At 47.1% G+C, this 13,943-nt stretch overlaps 1 protein-coding gene across 2 annotated transcripts in view; it reads left to right on the forward strand.

Annotated features, from left to right (window-relative positions):
* KCNQ2 (potassium voltage-gated channel subfamily Q member 2) overlaps window positions 1-13,943 on the forward strand; it is a 66,291-nt gene that overhangs the window by 33,322 nt on the left and 19,026 nt on the right. The window contains exons 11-13 of one of the 2 annotated variants that reach the window (XM_052683898.1): window positions 1,141-1,170; window positions 12,779-13,002; window positions 13,716-13,824. In XM_052683898.1, coding sequence (XP_052539858.1) covers window positions 1,141-1,170; window positions 12,779-13,002; window positions 13,716-13,824 — 363 coding nt within the window. The remainder of the gene's footprint in view (window positions 1-1,140; window positions 1,171-12,778; window positions 13,003-13,715; window positions 13,825-13,943) is intronic. The other variant, XM_052683897.1, reaches the window with a different exon arrangement.

Genomic DNA, 13,943 nt, shown 5'->3' on the forward strand with positions numbered 1-13,943 from the left:
AAGCAAGGTGGTTCACCCCATTTGGTGACAGGGGCAGTGCAAAGCCCTGGGGATAGGAGATGCTGAGCTGGTGAGTTGTGGGTGGGACAGCACCTGCCTGGGCTGTGACCCTGCAGAGTGCAGGGATCTGGAGTCCCACAGACGGGTCAGACTACAGATTGAGTGTGAATGTGTGAGGTTGGGGCTGAGCTGAGCACAGAGCAGGGGGATGAAGGCATTTTTTTAGACTCTTCAATCCAGTTTGTCCCCCCACCCCCAACAGCCAGCTGGTGCCTGGAAGGAACCAGGAGATGCAGACCTTTACACTGCTGACATTCACTGTCTGCTCACTCTCTTCTGGAGCTGCATGGATGAGGCTGTTCTTTCAGCCTGGTGTGAAGGAGGTGTGAGTAGCTGAAGGCAGGACATATTTTCCTCATACCGCAGGGAAATGCAACCAAGCTGTCGGTCAGTAAAAGGGAGACTTCTTTAGTGCGGCCATAGGTTGGCTTGTGATGTTGTGCCTAGCCTTTTGCAGGTCTTCACCTCACTTTGTCCTCAAGATCCATGTTTTTTTTCAGTGCAAGTGGTTTGGGATCTCAGTGGGAAACTGCATGCAAGAACTGTGGTCCCCACTCCCTCCACAGAGCCTTTGCCAATGACAGAAGGGATGGCTGAGGTGGAGGATCTGGGGCCAGGGGTCCGTACCCCCTCCCAGTTTTTTCCTCCTGGCCAGGAGGGAAAAGCAGGTACCCCAGGCTCACAGAAGACACTCCAATCTATCCCTGTGTGCAGAAATCACTTGGGGAGGTGCTTTTCCAAAGGAAGGAGCTGCTCTCTGAGCACACAGATGTCCTCCTTTCTCACCCACATCACACGGTCCTGGGGTATCTGAGTCATGCATAGGCACAAGGATGGGTTGGGAGCAGTTGTACAGCCCTGTGCATTGTATGTGTCTTCTCTGAGGTTGTGTGAGTCTCCAGTGATCTCCTGTCCAGGACAGAAACTCCAAGAATGAAGTACTCCTTTCCCTCTCTTCTGTCCACAACTTCCACTTAGTTGTACTGTTTGGTATTGTCTTTTCGTTATGTTTTAACAGTGAAGCAGCAACATCTGTTGCCACCTGACACCATGCTAATGTACTATTGCTTCTGTTTAAAGGAAAGAGCAGCAGCCCGAACCATCGCCAAGGTCTGTATCACTGCCAACACGCCATCCCCATGCATTACCTGTAGATCTGTGTGTGTGTATGTATGTGTACCATGTCGTGGCACCATCAAGGGAAGCATCGAGGTATTAATGTGCTTTTTCTGTGCTGTGGCAGTCCAATGTATCTACGTGTAATGCTGGACCTTAAATCATCTCTCCTTGCAGTCTGCCTGGTGGCTTTGAGGATAGTGAGGCTGTGGGGCAGAGGGACAGCAGTCGGTAGGGCTGCAGACCTTCATTTGGGGTGACAGCAAGGCTTTGGTTGACACTGCTTTTTTTTCCCCTTTCGTTGCTGGAGTTGTAGCTGGAATGGTGTAGAGAGGCTTTAGGTGTGCCAATGGTGGTGTTGCTTTGACTGTGCCACCACCATCCAACGTGGAGGTGACTTTGAGCACAGAGCCATCGCCGTGTCACCAAGGTGGCATCTCCCAGGCACAGAAGGGCTCTCTGGCACTGCACTGAGCTGCATGGCAGAAACAGCCCAGCCCTGCCTCGCTCTCTGAGTGATGCCCAGTCCCTGCCCTGCTTCCCCTCACGTGCAGAGCGTGCTCCGCTGGGTGCCCTCTGGACGTGGTGAGCACCTTCCAAGGCCAGCCAAAAATCTGACCTGAAGGAAAGTTTCTATGGCTTGATATGTCCCAGGGAAAGCAACAGGGCTGGTGTTTGGGATGCTTCTGGGAGACTTTTTGTCCTTCTCAAACTATTGAATTCTGGGATTTTTTCCTCTTTTCTTTTCCCCAAGTTCTTAACAGAAGTAATTTTGGGACTGAATCTCCATATTTATTTTTTTTTTTTTCTTAAGGACCAGGATGCAAAACTGATGATCTGTGGAGATCATCTGCTTGGCTTTCAGGTCTTCCATCCCATATCTCAAAACTTAGCTTAAATATTGCAAATATTGGAAAATGCGTTTTTAGTGGTCTGGCATTTTGCAGATGAAACTTTCTGCTGTGCCTTTTAGCTTATCAGAGGCCAGAAACTAATTTTCTCCTAGCACAAAATCCAACCAAAGATGTCTGTGCAGATACAGCGCCAAGTAAAGGAAAGAAATTTCATCCTTCCTTTATTCCCCCTACTCCTCTTTTTTTTTTTTTCTCCTGTATTTCATTTGAGCTTTTTCTTTGCAAGCAGAACCTCCATAGCACTCCATCCACTCCCTGCCAAATGAATCAAATCACTAAGATCATGTTTCAACGAGCCAGAATGTCTCTTTTTTCCCCACTCAGGGTCCCAGTTGGTGTGGTGAGAACAAAGGCAGCCTCCATTCAACTTGATTAAAGCAGGGAAATACTCTCTGGGAGCAGAGGAAGGCTGAAATCTTGGTCACCTGCCCTTGTATCAGGGACTGCGTTGTCACAAGAAATCCCTGCTCAACCCCAGCACCTCCATAGCTGGAGAACTGTGGGGACCACTGTCCTTCATGTGGTCCCAGGTACTCGTCTTCCTTCTGCAGGCATCTCTGTCCTCTTGCAGCCCTCATTCTCACCAGTTAGCACAGTAAGTTAAATGATAGCATATTTCTTCATAGAGATTGCAGGTTTTTCCTGTTCAGGTTCTACAATGCTTTCTTAACCTTATGCCACAGAAAGAAGTAAAAGCAGCCTTTTGCTGTCCTTATTGAAAGTTTCTCTTAGTATATATGGCTCCTTCATCAGGGTTTCCTGCTCCTGTGTCCATTTCCTGCAACAATGCTCTTCCACGGAAGATGCTAAAGCTTGAACCCAGGCATTCTAAAGCTGAGGGTCTGTGGCTGCCATATGTGTGACAGTAGAGGACTTTGCAGATCGCTCAATTCAGTTGCCAGGGCAGAGTCAAAGTTCTTTCCATCTCTGTTTTATTAGGACAGTATCACTTCTCCCTGCTCCTGCTTTGCCTTCAAAAAACGTCTCAGGCCTCAGGAAGGCATGTTGCACAGAAGTCTGTATATTCAGGGGACCCCAAATCAGCTGTTTCTCAAATAAAAGTCTCTGGGGCTTTCACAGTGACATCCCAAATCTCCCATCTGCTTTGATTTTCAGCAGCCCCACTGATTCTTGGTGTGTCATTCTGTCCTTACAGGAGTGCTCTCATCTCCTCTGCCATTCCACCTAATGGTGTATCTCTAGCTCTGCTTTGTCATTGGTGATCATGAGTTTGAAAACTCCCTGGCTGAGTCACTTCTCCTAGCAGACCCCAGCACTGCTCTGTTACTGCTTTGGCAAGTGAAGCATTTTCCCCTTTCCGTTTCCATCAAAGTAACAAAATGTCCAGTGTCCCATCTGGGCACAGCTGGATCTTCTTCCTATTGCAGCTCTTTGTAGGAGTGGCTGATTTCCTATATCCATAACCAACAGAATACCAGGACATCCTTACGGCAAGTAGCACAGAAATGGCTTTTCTGCTGTGTTGCATCTTCCAGCATTTGAAGTTGGAGTGGAGATGCTGACTCAGCTTGTGGGAATGTGCTGTGCAGAACTGGCCAGTCCCTGGGGTCTTGCAGTTATGCCCTCTGCCCCCAGTACTGCTTTGGCTTTGCTGATTTCTGTTGAGATGGCACTGGGAGAGTGGCAGCCTGAGCTGGGGGGATGTGGGGATGTGAGCAGGTTAGTGAGGTGGGGACTTGGGGTCGCCTGGAATGATTCTGGTGGCCTTTGGTTGGGTCTCGGTGTACAGTGGGACAGCCATCAAGGAAACAGGTTATGATCCCTCTCTGTTATCTCTGTTTTGTTCTCCACGGTGAGCTTTTCTGCATCCATCTCTGAGCACAGGGCAGCCACATGCTGACCTGCTGCGGGGGACAGGAGCTCAGCTCCCATGGCACAAGGCTGGGCTGCGTGGAACAGAACAGACTCTGGCCTTTTGCTACGTGCCGTGGGCTTCTTTGCCATTTTTATTTTCCTTCCATTAAAAAAAAAAAAAAAAAAAAAAAAATGCTTACAGAGCCTCCTCTACTGGGAGTTGCTTCGGGCTCTGCACCAATGGTAACCTCTGAGTCCATGGGGTCTGGGTCACAAATCCAAGCTCTCCAATGCCATGCAAGGAGAAATTTGATTGCTCCTCTCCTAGTCAGGTTGAAAATTCACTTTGATTTTGTCATCTGACTGTAATGTTCAAAAGGCAGATGGGTGGTTAGCCAGGGCTGCAGAGACTTTTGTGGAAGAGGTAGATCGGAAAGCATATATGACTAAGTTTGTTGGGGAGGAAATTCAGGATGAAAGAACTGGATGATCATAATAATCCATTAATGTTAGAGAAGAAGAAACAGAAAAATTCTGGGAAGCTGGGAAGCTGAAAGTCAGATTACTTTGTCCAGCATGAGTTAAGTTCTGTAGGCAATGAGAGGAACCTCATTGGTGGTTTGTCCCCAGAACCCCATTTGGTGGTCCTCAGCGGTGGTTTGTCCCCAGCCCTAATGAACTCAGCAAGATCTTGGCCATCACGTTGAGTGAACGCTGGACTGGGCCACTCTGTAATGTGTATGTATATCTGTGCGTATATCTCTCTTTATCAGTGTATGTACGTGTCTGTCTGAGATGCACTCTACCTCCATAGCTCTGCTCAGGGCTATGATTCAGGCTTTAGGACGCACTAGAGGATGCCTTTGGTTGACTCAGGGGACCCCTGCTCTTGCCAACCCAGGGTTGCTGGCTTTAACCTGTTAAACTGGTGGCAGAGACTCATGCTGGGACCGACAGTAATCTGGAAATAATCAGTTGCCTTTCAGGGAGCGGATTATTTGCACAGAAGGAACCGCATCTTTCCATAGGGACCCTGAGGCTCTGCATGCTCAGCGCCCCACAGCCGTGCCGCGATGCTCAGCCCCTGGTGGCACCACCACTCCATGGGGACATGCTGACCCATTGTGAGCTCCTGGGGCATCGTGGGGACGTGGGGTCCTATTGTGAGCCCTCAGCAAGGAGAGGGCTGAGCTCGCGCGGGATGCGGGAGGAATTCCTGCACGTCCCTCCTGTGCCCATTGCTGAGCTCAAGGCTGATGTGAGCGTGGGGCTTTGTGCCCTTCCCTCCCTCAGCCTGCCCATGAGCTCAGCTGGGACATCAGCTTTGGCTGCGTGCAGGGCCACCTCGTCAACCTGCCGCAGGCAGAGGGCTGCTCCATGGCACGAATACCCCTGTGGTGGTGGGGGGATCAGTGGGCAGCACTGGGATGGGTCCACAGAGCCAGGAGCTCCCCAGGAGTGACAGGGGACGTCCAAGGAGTGGGCAAAACTCAGTGCTGAGCGCTGATGTTCAGATGGCTTCCCATAAGGAACTGCACCGCCCTCTGTTTTAATCTGTGTATTTTTTTTTTTTAATGCCAGGCTTAAGCTTATACTATTAGCTGTATGAGAAGTGCAAATAATTCACAGATTAATTAGTGTTCTTGGTGGTACATATATGTGTATTAGAAAAAAGAAACTAATATATTCAAATCTTTCAGATGTTGCTGGGGGAAATCAGTTAAATTTTTGGCTCTCCATACTTTAGATAATCAAAATATGGTATTTTTTTAAAATCTATTTAGAGGAAGAAGAGAGTGCTTTTTGTTTCCAGTGCAGTTGAAAAAGATCTTCCTGCAGGATTCGTTCAATTGCAGATGAACTGATGCCACCAATTCAATGCAGAATGTGTCACGTCTGGTAACGACATTGATTGATCTCAGCAAGACAAATTTCAGAAATGCCCTTGATGCCTTTTTTTAATGTAATGCTCAAGCATAACAATCCTGTCATGGACCTGGCCCTCAGATCACCTGTCTTTAAACCCCGAGTCAGTAATCAAAAGTTTCCTGTCTGGCATTTGCTTCTGGGTCTAATTTTTACTCTCCCCTCATTTCCAGTAAAAGCAAACCGTGCAGAGAGTCACTATGCGGATGCTGCTCAGGAAACTCTAGGTACCACGGGAAATGCGTCGCACGGAACTAATCAAAAGCTGCACGGCTCATTCTCCCTCTACCCTGCTACCACCCGTTCTGATCACTTCTCTGCTTAATAGAGGTACTAGATGAGTAAAATAAGGCGGAGGAACCTCCCCATTGCTCAGAAATCAGAGGCTTCCTTGTCTGCTTACTGTGCAGAGCAAAAAGAGATGAGGATGGGGAATTTGGTCGGGGCTAGCAAGCCAGCGGCTGCTCAGCAATGAAGGAAGCCAGGAACTGAAGTTTAACAACAACAATAAAAATAATTTTAAAAAGTGCTGAGACCCCTTCCTCCCTATCACTTCATCCCTCCTCAGGGTCCAGAGAATCCTTGCAAATTACATTGCACTGAACAGCAATATGAAGTTAGTAGCATGAGAAATACCAGCTTCCCACCTTCAGCTGATCACCGTTCCTTTGGCTTTCTGATCACTGCAAATTGACCTTGCCTAGTCATGTGGCCTTTGGAAGCCATGGCTTGCCTATCTAGCACCTCTACTACGCAGCTAGAGGACTAATCTCAGCCTGTCCCACCAGATGCAGGGATACGGGTTCTCCTTAGTGTTGACATTGACCTTGTGAATGGTTTCTAGATCTAGTGGGGAACAGACAGCTAGAGCAGAGCGTTTGGTACAAGCAGTGATTTCATCGTTTCCATCCAGTTGACAATTGCTAGGCGGCTTCAGAGAATTCCCAATGAGCATCCCTTAGTGCACCCATCTGATGGCCGTGAGGGCACGCAGATCTCTGTATTATATTCCTTACGTATAAATAGATCTACTTTCACACCTGCACTGAAGGAGTCTCTTTCCCTGCCCCAGACACTGCTTTTGGCAGCAAGCGTGCACCTTCTCGAGTTGCCCAGAGTTTGCATGCTTTGAATGCTGGCAGGGGAACCCCCTCAGCTCTTCCCCCCAGGCCAGGCAGGCAGAAGTCCAGGAGTGGCACTGAGTGATGCAGCATGTTTGTGAAACTGGATTTTTGCATGCTTTTTTTCTGGAGTCCGTTTTAATTCTCAAAATCACCAGTCTCTGTCTCCTTCAGAAAGCCGACAAACTGCAGTTAAAAGAAACAAAACCAAAATACATGTCTCTCTGATTTTCTCCATTAATTGTTCCAACTTGTATCTTTTCCTTCCTTGCTGTTTTTTTGGTTTTTTGTTGTTTTTTTTTTTCTTTGCTGCTGGCTGTTCTTCTTGTGTGTCAGACTAGAGGCTAAGTGAGACGCATGCCTGAGCCTTGCGTGTACCAGAAGCCCAGAAGTAGCATGGTAAATCCCATCTCTGAATGGGTAATGAAGAGTCAGGGGGCATGGTTTAGTTTCATGAAAGCAGTTCCTGGGTATATAGCCTGCATCTCTGAGTTAGCCTCACTACATGTTTGGTTGGTACTTCAGCACTCCTTGATGCTTATCCTTGAAAAGACTGGTTTCAATACTGGGTGATCATCAGGTGCACAAACAGGCAAAGATTTGCTTAATAGTCCACCTGGAAAATGTACCCTACCTTCCATGCTGCTTGCATTTGCCAGGTAAGGCTGTTTTATCCTTAGAGGACGAACCATAATGTAGGGATTGCCCTCAGAGAAAGGCTCCTTCCATTGCTCAGTGCTCAGGTTGGTTTTGGCAATGGTTAAAACAAGCAGCAATATTCGTAATGCTGTCCTCTCACCTGTCTGTGTCCAATTCTGTTTTCTGGAAAATCAGCCACTCTGATCTTCATAACTTCCTTGCAAGTCTTTCTAGGCATGAATTTTGAATTGGTAAAGCCAGTATATGTTTTTTTTCTCCATTTTCTACTGAATTCTTTTCTGCTGTGGTCCTCATTTCATCTCCCCCATCTTGAGTTCTGTGAGGGTAAGGGAGGATGAAACAAATTGTTGCCTTAGGATCTTCTCAATCCATTGGACACCCTGCAGAGGGGGATTACAGACGTGCTTCTTCCAGTCCCAAAGGATACTTGAATTTTGGAGTAGCCTCAAGGGCATCTTTACTGCCTGCGTCCATCCTGAGTACAACGTTGTGCACTCTGTGCTTTACTACGACTATATGTTAACCCTGGAGGGATGTGAAAATAATGTTCATGTCTGGATTGCTCAGCCTTAGGGCTGCACACTGCTAGGGGCAGGCACCAGCACAGCACTTCAGTGCATCTAAGGCTGAGTGCTGAGGAGCTTAACCTGAGATACATATAACAAAATAACAGTGAACAGTGATGCAGTCATGGGAAATTCGGTGTAGGTAAATTAATAGGAAGCTCCTCAGGAGCCAGGGCATTGTAATGTGCTGAACCAATGATTTTAGTCAATAAATGCAATGATGGGAAGGGAAGGAATCTGCAGAGCCTTTGACTGGATTGCGGGTCTGGTGCAGTGTTTTTTTTTAAAGTCTTATATAAGAAGTAATCAGCCAGGTTCAAAGATGCAATCTAGCTGTTTTGTGCTGCTCCTGAAATGCAAAGCAGCTGAGCTGGCAAATTGTTGGAAGGCACAGGACGCGAGCAGTTTGACTTTTGCCAGTGCTCAGCATCAGTTTGGGAAAAAACCCTTCTTGTTTTAGAAAGAGAGGGGTGACAGTATAGCAGATGCTGCAGAATACCAAAGACCAAGGTTAATGGCATGTGGCTGGAGCTGATGTCCCTTTGTGGTGGTTCCAGCCTTTCCAGCTGTCATTTCAGTGACCTCCTGCAACCCGAGTCTAACACTGTGGTTTTGTATGAGGAAGAGAAGAGAGGTTAAGTCCTATTTTTGATAGGACAAGAGGGAATGGCCTCAAGTTGTGCCAGAGGGTGTTTAAATTGGCTATTAGGAAGAATTTCTTCTCAGAAAGAGAGGCAGGAAGTGGCGGAGTCACTGTCCTTGGAGGCCCCTAAGGAAAGGGTAGATGTTGAACTTAGCAACATCTTAGCAATGGTTTAGTGGGCAATATTGGTGGTAAGCGGATGGTTGGACTTAGTGACCTTAGAGGTCTTTTCCAACCTTAATGATTCTATTCTGTTCTATTACTCATCAAGGCATTGGTCATGAGCTGATTAGTTTTTTTGGTTTGTTTGTTTTCTTTGTGCTCTGCTTCTAGAAATTCCATTCTTGGGGCTGAATTCACCTTTGCCATGGCTTTTCTGAAATCACTGGGTATGAATCAGCCTGCTCCTCTGATATTTCTGCTCAAGCCATGGAGAGCATTGCACACACAGACGTGTTCTTTGCTGGAGTCCCCAGTGATCCACAAAGGCCATCATTCACTCTGGGCTCTGCTGCCTGCTTTTAACAAGCTCTTTTCAGACACCATGAGCTCAGCACAAGCTGTGGGTTGACAAACAGACTCATTTCCCAGCAAGAAATGGCCTCTTTCTCCTGGCCATAGCGTTTTCAGGAGAATGAGCCCTGTTACTGGTTGAGCTTGTATGCAGTGATGGATTTGAGCCCATGGCAGCCTAACTCAGCTTGGCTAGTGTTTGCTGCCTACAGAATGGAATAAGAGAATGAAACAATTGCTCAGGGATAACTTAAAGTCAACAGCGAGAAGCTATAGGTGATTATTTACATTGATCCAAAATTACTGCTATTGTTACAATGCACGTTTTGAAAGCTACTGATTTAATACCATAGAATACTGTGGATTGAACCCCTTAGCAGAGGGTTTTGGGCAGGAGCTCCTGCCCCCAGCATCCTATGGAGGATGGATGGCAATTCATCTGAAGGTCACTTCTCACGCATTTTCTTGCTGAGGGCGTTGGATGCAACTGAGCCTAAATGCAAAGCCTGCCAAAACAGTGAGCATCCTCCTGTTGGCTGCTGGGGCTGCGGTGGGTCCTGCCTCTGAGGTGGGTCCTTACATGTTCATCCAGCATGGGCTCTCATTTTTCTGTCTGGCAGCAGAGAAAAAGTCAATTCCGTTTGTATATTTTGTTCAAGTCAAGCCAAAAGCTGAAAGTCTTGCAAATCTTCCCTGAAGGTAGAAAGGAACTTTTTTTTTTTTTTTTTTTTTTTTTTTGGTGACTGAATGCGCTTTTAATGAATGCCAACCTAAAGTTACTGTGAAGATCCAAGAATTAAAGCACAGCTTGTGCTGCTGTTATGACTTTCCAGAATCCCTCATCAGAAAGCCATAATTTTCTCCCTTCCCCGTGCAACAAGCAGTGCTGTGTGCTCACACTGCTCTTAGCTGTCATCCCTACAAGCTCTGGTTCATGTTGTGTAGGGCTGGATTCCTGCTTTTCCCGTGTTCATGTCATGTTGGCCACTGAACTGAAGCTATTTGCCATCTGCCTGAGTTCCACCTGAATAGCACTTCTCTGGGACGCTGTGTCACCGTGCGTGACTTTCAGGTTGAAGATGATGATGTCGGGCTGGCTGGCAGCTCGCAGCTCCCTGTGTGGGTGTGTTTCTCCTGGGCTCTTTCTCATTGCTCTGCAGAGACTGTGATTGCATGGAGATTGCAGGGGTTGTTCCCAGTCACGGAACTGCATGGCAGAAGGAGGACTTCAGTGAATCATTCGTGTTGTTTCATGGGTATAGAAGAGGAGCCCCCAAGCAAAGGCCCTGCTCGGCTCAGTGAGGCGCTTTGAGTGCTGAATGCTGGTGCTTTGCTGACTCATTTGTGTAAAACTTCTTTTAAAAAGGACCGCATAGGTCGAAGCATTGGTGCTACTGAAGAAACACAGTAGATCCCAGGGACGTTCCTCCATAAAATCAACCATGATATAGAAACAAAAATCCAATTGGCCTTTTTAGGATCAAATGGCAAATAGAATTTCAATCTGGCTTCTCATGCACGAAACACAGAACTGCGTTTTGACATCTGGCTGTGTGCGATGATATCAGTAGCGTCAGGAATCTAGGCTTACAAACAGAAAGGTGTTGGGGCACATGTTTTGTTCCCAGAGGGGTCCTAGCTCCGCTCTGATTTTCAGCTGCACTCAGCATCTGTGGGCCCCTGGCTTTTAGGTGCACTTTGCAGGTGCGCCACATGCTGGATATGAATTCCCCTGTACCTGTCTATGCAGTTTCACAGAATTAAAAATGAATCATTAATTGAGTTAATTCTGCCTTTTCTACTTGAAACTTGACGTGAACGTGTTTTGTTTGCGTCTCCCGACCTGAGATTGCAGCCCCATCCTGCACAGGGCACTGCTGCACAAGCACCTTTCTGCCCAGGTCTCTGTTCCATGCCTCACAGTGTGGAGTGACTTTGTAAAAATAGCACCTTCTTATTCAACAAATCTGCTCCCTGCGTGTCTTGAAGTCACATCTTCTTCCTTTTCTGACAAAGCCACGTGTCTCATGCTGCAGATGGAGAGGGAGCTGGGATTTGCTTTGCTTCAAACATCAGCAGCCAAGTTCTGGTTAAAGAACCTCTGGTTACAGGACCTTATGCTAGGTGTGAAGGCAAGTAGGGCTGTTTGCTTCTGAATTTCAAGGTGGAGCTGTGGAGAGACAGGAGAAAAACAGACCTTTGGTTGGTGCTCTAGAAACCCAGTGTGAAAATCAAAATTCTAGCAGTGTTCTGCCTGCAAATGGAGGCCGAGTGTTTGCAGCACAATAAGTGGCTGCTGCAATGGTACAGAGTATTGGAAAAGCTATCCTTGGTTTTATTCAGTTTTGCACTGCTTCTTTATGAAATATGAGCTCCATGCACAAATGCCTTGCACTGGTTGTCTGACCTCTATTTGTATACTTGAATAAGCAATTGCTATTCAGAGAATATCAAATCATCCCAAACTGTTTGCAGTTTGGCTCCCCCAAGGTTGTCTCTAAGCCTTTTCGTAAGGATTCATCCTCGCTTTTTGGTTTGGAATCTTGATGTGAGAATTTTGTCCTCTTTGTTTGGATGGAAGCTTTTAATTACCGATCTCGGAATGTGTAAAATAATGAAAGCTGGCTCAGCAGACTGCTTCTCGGTGAGATCATCTCTTCTTCCCAGAGTGATCTTTTTGCTTTGCTAACAGAATAGGACTCTGATAGAAAAACAGCGGTTAAGTGCCGTATTCTGAGGTTGTATGTTTTCCTGGTGATGGTGCCTGTAGCCGACCTGTAGCTAGGTCATAGTTAGCTTGTAGATTAAATCTTCATAGGATATAAAGGACTTGCATGTTTCAGTATTTACATATGTGACTGGGCAAAGATGAACTCTCTGTAAGATATATAAGGGATACCTTCTGTTTTAGGAGGGGGAATGACAGTCTAGTGAAAGAGGGGCAGGTCTGAGCACCAGGAATGAAGTGTTTCCAAGTGAAGCTAAACACTGAAGGCCAAGGCTTTTTTCTTGGTATTCTCTTACTGGATGTAGGGCTTCGAAAGGCAGTTGTGAAAGAAAAGCTTCCTCGCTCATGATCGGAGCCGATCAGTGATTTAAGGACTCATGACCTCATCGTTAACGTCATTCTGTCCCGCCAGCCCTGGCATCCCACGAGGGGCTTCTGTTTAAGTCCATATTATTTTTTCTCTCTTAAAAATCATTCCCATTTCACTCATTACGGCGGAAACATTTCTACTACGCTTTATTTTTTTTTAAAAAAAAAAAGCAATAACAAAATGAATATATATTTTTTTAAAAAGCCAACAGCAAAACTACATCTCACTGCTGCTTGGAAGTGCTCTTGGTTTCTAAATGGCTGGTGGGGAAGGACTGCGTGGTTTCCAGAATGACTCCTCCTGCTGTCTCCTTTTTGTCTTTGTTTCAACGTGTTTCTCTGAACAGTCAGAAGGTCAGTTTGAAAGATCGTGTCTTCTCCAGTCCCCGCGGTGCTGGCACCAAAGGGAAAGGCTCTCCACAGGCTCAGGGCATCCGGAGGTCCCCCAGTGCTGACCAGAGCATCGAGGACAGTCCCAGCAAGGTGCCCAAGAGCTGGAGCTTCGGAGACCGCAGCAGAGCCCGGCAGGCTTTCCGCATCAAGGGAGCTGCATCGCGGCAGAACTCCGAAGGTGTGGCCTTGGGGTGCTCTGTGGGATCCCAAAACCCCATCCCTCTCCCTCACCACCCCACGTTAAGCAATCCTGTTAAACAGACCTATTTGGTGGCAAACAGAGTTAAGTCCAGCTGGTGACCTGATGCTAGTGGTGTTCCCCAGAGGTTATTGTTGGGGCCAGGTATGTTTAGTTAATCTCTATGGATGATTTGAATGAGGGGATTGAGTGCACCCTCAGTAGGTTTGCAGATGACACTGAGTCTAGAGGAAATGTTGATCTGCATGAGGGTAGGGAGGTCATACAGAGGGATCTGGACAGGCTGGATCGATGGGCTGAGAGAACTGGGATGGTTCAGTCTGGAGCAGAGGACGCTCAGGGATACCTCACAACTCCCTACAGTGACTGAAAGGAGGTTGGGGCTCGGCCTCTGCTCCCAGGTAACAGCAACAGAACTAGAGGTGATGGACTTAAGTTGCACCAGGGGAGGGCCAGGTTGGGTGTTGGAAAAAATTTCTTCTCCAAAAGAGCGGTGATGCAGTGGCACAGCTGCATAGAAAGGTTGTGGGGTCACCATTCCTGGAAATGCTTAGGAAATTTGGAGATGTAGCACCTGGGGACATGGTAGAAATAGGTAAACAGTTGGACTTGATTTTAGTGGTCTTTTCCCTGCCTGGCCCGACTGGAGAATGCTAACACACTGCTTTTTATTCCTGCTTTTCCAAACTCAGAAGCAAGCCTGCCTGGAGAAGACATTCCTGATGAGAATAAAAGCTGCAACTGTGAGTTTGTGACAGAAGATTTAACACCAGGACTGAAAGTCAGCATCAGGGCAGTGTGGTAAGAGAGGGAGAAGGGGAAAGAGGTTTGGAAACATAAGCGATAGAATAAAATGAAATACGAAGTCCAAGCAAATGCTGAAATGCCTGTGTTGCAGGCTGCTTTTCCCCTGGGTGGCC

The sequence above is a fragment of the Tympanuchus pallidicinctus genome, unplaced genomic scaffold, assembly GCF_026119805.1.
Source record: "Tympanuchus pallidicinctus isolate F22 unplaced genomic scaffold, pur_lepc_1.0 scaffold20, whole genome shotgun sequence".
NCBI lineage: Eukaryota > Metazoa > Chordata > Aves > Galliformes > Phasianidae > Tympanuchus > Tympanuchus pallidicinctus.